Source organism: Salvelinus alpinus, chromosome 6 (assembly GCF_045679555.1).
Source record: "Salvelinus alpinus chromosome 6, SLU_Salpinus.1, whole genome shotgun sequence".
Classification (NCBI taxonomy): Eukaryota; Metazoa; Chordata; class Actinopteri; order Salmoniformes; family Salmonidae; genus Salvelinus; species Salvelinus alpinus.
The window spans coordinates 96,463,940-96,471,215 of NC_092091.1; the positions used below are offsets into that span (position 1 = coordinate 96,463,940).

A 7,276-nucleotide genomic window follows, 5' to 3' on the forward strand; every position below is an offset into this window, starting at 1 on the left:
ATTTGGCAAAACTATAGAATAACGTGCACAGAATTTGAAAGATATGTTAATTCTTTGTTGAGGTTTTTTTTCTTGAAAGAATCAAAAAGTTCCCTTTCACTCGGTCACTCAGTACAACATACTATGAGGAGTCGACGCGTTTTTACAGGGTAATGTGATTGGTCGTTGACTGCCCATGTGATGTTATACCCCGTTTCCTCCTACAGGGAACAGTAGTTATAGTCATAACTGTACGGATTTATTTCACGTAGTATAAGCACTTGGAAGCTTACGTTCATTAGCATTAGCATTCTCATAGAGAATGACTGGCGGTGTTAGCTAGTTAGCATATTAGACTGTATCTAATGGTCGTTATACATAGTCTGCATCCCTTATCAATCAAAGATCAATGCTTGAAATAGCAATGTTGTTAGACACAGAATATCAATGACAAAAGACAGAAACGGTGGCGAAATCTTTTATGACGATAACATTAGGATATTTGCAATCTGTTGTGCCACGAAGCTAACGAGCTAACACCGCCAGTCATTCTCTTTGAGAATGCTAATGCTAACGAATGTTGGTTTCTGAGTGCTTATGCTACGTGAAAACAAACGTTAGAATTTGTTCAATAATTCTCCTCAATATAGAATTGACATATATTTAAAATTCTGTTTACGCTTTCTAATAGTTTTGACAAATTTAAATCACATTTAAGAATGTTTTGCTTGTTTGTGGATGGGCCGGAATAAGGTAAACAATCTCAATAAATTGGATGCGCCCTTGTTTTTTATTTATTTAACCGTGAATTAATTAGGCAAGTCAGTTAAGAACAAGTTCTTATTTACAATGACGGCCTACCGGGGAACAGTGGGTTAACTGCCTTGTTCAGGGGCGGAACGACAGATTTATACCTTGTCAGCTCGGGGATTCGATCCAGCAACCTTTCGGTTACTGGCCCAACGTTCTAACCACTGAGCTACCTGCCGCCCCTCTGTTGTTGCCAGGGGGTCATAAGGTGAATAGACTTATATTCTCCAGTGTGGTAACACGTTTTTACATATTGTGTGTGTGTGTGTCTCCAGGTCAGAGTGTGAGGAGCGCCTGAGGGCGGAGCTTAAGGCGGAGCTTGATGCGGCTGTTGCCACGAGCAACCAGAGAGAGCAGGAGCTGCAGACTCAACTAGCCGATCTCCAATCACAGGTAATCTACTCAACTAGTCAATCACCAATCACAGGTAATCTACTCAACTAGCCAATGACCAATCACAGATTATCTACTCAACTAGTCAATCACCAATCACAGACGATCACAAGGCTCTTCACTAACCACAGATCTAGGATCTGATCTAACCTCACTATTGATCTGAGATGTCTGGGGGGGGGGGGGGATCTGATCTAACCTCACTATTGATCTGAGATGTCTGGGGGGATCTGATCTAACCTCAGTATTGATCTGAGATGTCTGGGGGGATCTGATCTAACCTCACTATTGATCTGAGATGTCTGGGGGGATCTGATCTAACCTCACTATTGATCTGAGATGTCTGGGGGGATCTGATCTAACCTCACTATTGATCTGAGATGTCTGGGGGGGATCTGTTCTAACCTCACTATTGATCTGAGATGTCTGGGGGGATCTGATCTAACCTCACTATTGATCTGAGATGTCTGGGGGGGGATCTGATCTAACCTCACTATTGATCTGAGATGTCTGGGGGGGGGATCTGATCTAACCTAACTATTGATCTGAGATGTCTGGGGAGGGATCTGATCTAACCTCACTATTGATCTGAGATGTCTGGGGGGGGGGATCTGATCTAACCTAACTATTGATCTGAGATGTCTGGGGGGGGGGTCTGATCTAACCTCACTATTGATCTGAGATGTCTGGGGGGGGGGGGTCTGATCTAACCTCACTATTGATCTGAGATGTCTGGGGGGGATCTGATCTAACCTCACTATTGATCTGAGATGTCTGGGGGGGGATCTGATCTAACCTCACTATTGATCTGAGATGTCTGGGGGGGATCTGATCTAACCTCACTATTGATCTGAGATGTCTGGGGGGATCTGATCTAACCTCACTATTGATCTGAGATGTCTGGGGGGGGTCTGATCTAACCTCACTATTGATCTGAGATGTCTGGGGGGGATCTGATCTAACCTCACTATTGATCTGAGATGTCTGGGGGGGATCTGATCTAACCTCACTATTGATCTGAGATGTCTGGGGGGATCTGATCTAACCTCACTATTGATCTGAGATGTCTGGGGGGATCTGATCTAACCTCACTATTGATCTGAGATGTCTGGGGGGATCTGATCTAACCTCACTATTGATCTGATATGTCTGGGGGGGGGGGATCTGATCTAACCTCACTATTGATCTGAGATGTCTGGGGGGGATCTGATCTAACCTCACTATTGATCTGAGATGTCTGGGGGGATCTGATCTAACCTCACTATTGATCTGAGATGTCTGGGGGGGATCTGATCTAACCTCACTATTGATCTGAGATGTCTGGAGGGATCTGATCTAATCTCACTATTGATCTGAGATGTCTGGGGGGGGGGGGGGGGATCTGATCTAACCTCACTATTGATCTGAGATGTCTGGGGGGGATCTGATCTAAACTCACTATTGATCTGAGATGTCTGGGGGGATCTGATCTAACCTCACTATTGATCTGAGATGTCTGGGGGGGATCTGATCTAACCTCACTATTGATCTGAGATGTCTGGGGGGGATCTGATCTAACCTCACTATTGATCTGAGATGTCTGGAGGGATCTGATCTAACCTCACTATTGATCTGAGATGTCTGTGGGGGGGGGGGGGGATCCGATCTAAACTCACTATTGATCTGAGATGTCTGGGGGGATCTGATCTAACCTCACTATTGATCTGAGATGTCTGGAGGGATCTGATCTAACCTCACTATTGATCTGAGATGTCTGAAGGGATCTGATCTAACCTCACTATTGATCTGAGATGTCTGGAGGGGGGGGGGATCTGATCTAACCTCACTATTGATCTGAGATGTCTGGAGGGATCTGATCTAACCTCACTATTGATCTGAGATGTCTGGAGGGATCTGATCTAACCTCACTATTGATCTGAGATGTCTGGAGGGGGGGGGGATCTGATCTAACCTCACTATTGATCTGAGATGTCTGGGGGGGATCTGATCTAACCTCACTATTGATCTGAGATGTCTGGGGGGGGGGGGATCTGATCTAACCTCACTATTGATCTGAGATGTCTGGGGGGATCTGATCTAACCTCACTATTGATCTGAGATGTCTGGGGGGGATCTGATCTAACCTCACTATTGATCTGAGATGTCTGGGGGGGGGGGGGATCTGATCTAACCTCACTATTGATCTGAGATGTCTGGGGGGGGGATCTGATCTAACCTCACTATTGATCTGAGATGTCTGGGGGGATCTGATCTAACCTCACTATTGATCTGAGATGTCTGGGGGGGGGGATCTGATCTAACCTCACTATTGATCTGAGATGTCTGGGGGGGGGGATCTGATCTATCTCACTATTGATCTGAGATGTCTGGGGGGATCTGATCTAACCTCACTATTGATCTGAGATGTCTGGGGGGGGGGGGATCTGATCTAACCTCACTATTGATCTGAGATGTCTGGGGGGGATCTGATCTAACCTCACTATTGATCTGAGAGGTCTGGGGGATCTGATCTCAACTCACTATTTATCTGAGATGTCTGGGGGGATCTGATCTAACCTCACTATTGATCTGAGATGTCTGGGGGGGTCTGATCTAACCTCACTATTGATCTGAGATGTCTGGGGGGGATCTGATCTAACCTCACTATTGATCTGAGATGTCTGGGGGGGATCTGCTCTAACCTCACTATTGATCTGATATGTCTGGGGGGGGGGGGGGGTCTGATCTAACCTCACTATTGATCTGAGATGTCTGGGGGGATATGATCTAACCTCACTATTGATCTGAGATGTCTGGGGGGATCTGATCTAACCTCACTATTGATCTGAGATGTCTGGGGGGGGATCTGATCTAACCTCACTATTGATCTGAGATGTCTGGAGGGATCTGATCTAATCTCACTATTGATCTGAGATGTCTGGGGGGGGGGGGGGATCTGATCTAACCTCACTATTGATCTGAGAGGTCTGGGGGGATCTGATCTAACCTCACTATTGATCTGAGATGTCTGGGGGGGGATCTGATCTAACCTCACTATTGATCTGAGATGTCTGGGGGGGGATCTGATCTAACCTCACTATTGATCTGAGATGTCTGGAGGGATCTGATCTAACCTCACTATTGATCTGAGATGTCTGTGGGGGGGGGGGATCCGATCTAAACTCACTATTGATCTGAGATGTCTGGGGGGATCTGATCTAACCTCACTATTGATCTGAGATGTCTGGAGGGATCTGATCTAAACTCACTATTGATCTGAGATGTCTGGGGGGGATCTGATCTAACCTCACTATTGATCTGAGATGTCTGGGGGGGGGGGGGATCTGATCTAACCTCACTATTGATCTGAGATGTCTGGGGGGGGGGGATCTGATCTAACCTCACTATTGATCTGAGATGTCTGGGGGGGATCTGATCTAACCTCACTATTGATCTGAGATGTCTGGGGGGGGATCTGATCTAACCTCACTATTGATCTGAGATGTCTGGGGGGGTCTGATCTAACCTCACTATTGATCTGAGATGTCTGGGGGGATCTGATCTAACCTCACTATTGATCTGAGATGTCTGGGGGGGGGGATCTGATCTAACCTCACTATTGATCTGAGATGTCTGGGGGGGGGGATCTGATCTATCTCACTATTGATCTGAGATGTCTGGGGGGGGATCTGATCTAACCTCACTATTGATCTGAGATGTCTGGGGGGGGATCTGATCTAACCTCACTATTGATCTGAGATGTCTGGGGGGGGGGGGATCTGATCTAACCTCACTATTGATCTGAGATGTCTGGGGGGGATCTGATCTAACCTCACTATTGATCTGAGAGGTCTGGGGGATCTGATCTCAACTCACTATTTATCTGAGATGTCTGGGGGGGGATCTGATCTAACCTCACTATTGATCTGAGATGTCTGGGGGGATCTGATCTAACCTCACTATTGATCTGAGATGTCTGGGGGGATCTGATCTAACCTCACTATTTATCTGAGATGTCTGGGGGGGATCTGATCTAACCTCACTATTGATCTGAGATGTCTGGAGGGGATCTGTTCTAACCTCACTATTGATCTGAAATGTCTGGGGGGGGGATCTAATCTAACCTCACTATTGATCTGAGATGTCTGGGGGGGGATCTGATCTAACCTCACTATTGATCTGAGATGTCTGGGGGGGGGGGGGGATCTGATCTAACCTCACTATTGATCTGAGATGTCTGGGGGGATCTGATCTAACCTCACTATTGATCTGAGATGTCTGGGGGGGGGGGTCTGATCTAACCTCACTATTGATCTGAGATGTCTGGGGGGGGGATCTGATCTAACCTCACTATTGATCTGAGATGTCTGGGGGGGGGGGGGTCTGATCTAACCTCACTATTGATCTGAGATGTCTGGGGGGGGGGGATCTGATCTAACCTCACTATTGATCTGAGATGTCTGGGGGGATCTGATCTAACCTCACTATTGATCTGAGATGTCTGGGGGGATCTGATCTAACCTCACTATTGATCTGAGATGTCTGGGGGGGGGGATCTGATCTAACCTCACTATTGATCTGAGATGTCTGGGGGGATCTGATCTAACCTCACTATTGATCTGATATGTCTGGGGGGGATCTGATCTAACCTCACTATTGATCTGAGATGTCTGGGGGGGATCTGATCTAACCTCACTATTGATCTGAGATGTCTGGGGGGGGGATCTGATCTAACCTCACTATTGATCTGAGATGTCTGGGGGGGATCTGATCTAACCTCACTATTGATCTGAGATGTCTGGGGGGGATCTGCTCTAACCTCACTATTGATCTGAGATGTCTGGGGGGGATCTGATCTAACCTCACTATTGATCTGAGGTGTCTGGGGGGGGGGGATCTGATCTAACCTCACTATTGATCTGAGATGTCTGGGGGGGATCTGATCTAACCTCACTATTGATCTGAGATGTCTGGGGGGGGGATCTGATCTAACCTCACTATTGATCTGAGATGTCTGGGGGGGGATCTGATCTAACCTCACTATTGATCTGAGATGTCTGGGGGGGATCTGATCTAACCTCACTATTGATCTGAGATGTCTGGGGGGGGGGATCTGATCTAACCTCACTATTGATCTGAGATGTCTGGGGGGGATCTGATCTAACCTCACTATTGATCTGAGATGTCTGGGGGGGGGATCTGATCTAACCTCACTATTGATCTGAGATGTCTGGGGGGGGATCTGATCTAACCTCACTATTGATCTGAGATGTCTGGGGGGGGGGATCTGATCTAACCTCACTATTGATCTGAGATGTCTGGGGGGGATCTGATCTAACCTCACTATTGATCTGAGATGTCTGGGGGGGGGATCTGATCTAACCTCACTATTTATCTGAGATGTCTGGGGGGGATCTGATCTAACCTCACTATTGATCTGAGATGTCTGGGGGGATCTGATCTAACCTCACTATTGATCTGAGATGTCTGGGGGGGGGGGATCTGATCTAACCTCACTATTGATCTGAGATGTCTGGAGGGGGGGGATCTGATCTAACCTCACTATTGATCTGAGATGTCTGGGGGGGATCTGATCTAACCTCACTATTGATCTGAGATGTCTGGGGGGGGGGGTCTGATCTAACCTCACTATTGATCTGAGAGGTCTGGGGGGATCTGATCTAACCTCACTATTGATCTGAGATGTCTGGAGGGGGGGGGGTCTGATCTAACCTCACTATTGATCTGAGATGTCTGGGGGGGATCTGATCTAACCTCACTATTGATCTGAGATGTCTGGGGGGGATCTGATCTAACCTCACTATTGATCTGAGATGTCTGGGGGGGGGGGGATCTGATCTAACCTCACTATTGATCTGAGATGTCTGGGGGGGATCTGATCTAACCTCACTATTGATCTGAGATGTCTGGGGGGGATCTGATCTAACCTCACTATTGATCTGAGATGTCTGGGGGGGATCTGATCTAACCTCACTATTGATCTGAGATGTCTGGGGGGGATCTGATCTAACCTCACTATTGATCTGAGATGTCTGGGGGGGGGGGATCTGATCTAACCTCACTATTGATCTGAGATGTCTGGGGGGGATCTGAT

The 7,276-nt window shown here is 47.2% G+C and overlaps 1 protein-coding gene across 3 annotated transcripts in view; it reads left to right on the forward strand.

Annotated features, from left to right (window-relative positions):
* fam184b (family with sequence similarity 184 member B) overlaps positions 1-7,276 on the forward strand; it is a 32,538-nt gene that overhangs the window by 10,799 nt on the left and 14,463 nt on the right. For all 3 annotated transcript variants that reach the window (XM_071408477.1, XM_071408475.1, XM_071408476.1), the window contains exon 10: positions 1,065-1,182. In XM_071408477.1, the coding sequence (XP_071264578.1) occupies positions 1,065-1,182 (118 nt within the window). The remainder of the gene's footprint in view (positions 1-1,064; positions 1,183-7,276) is intronic.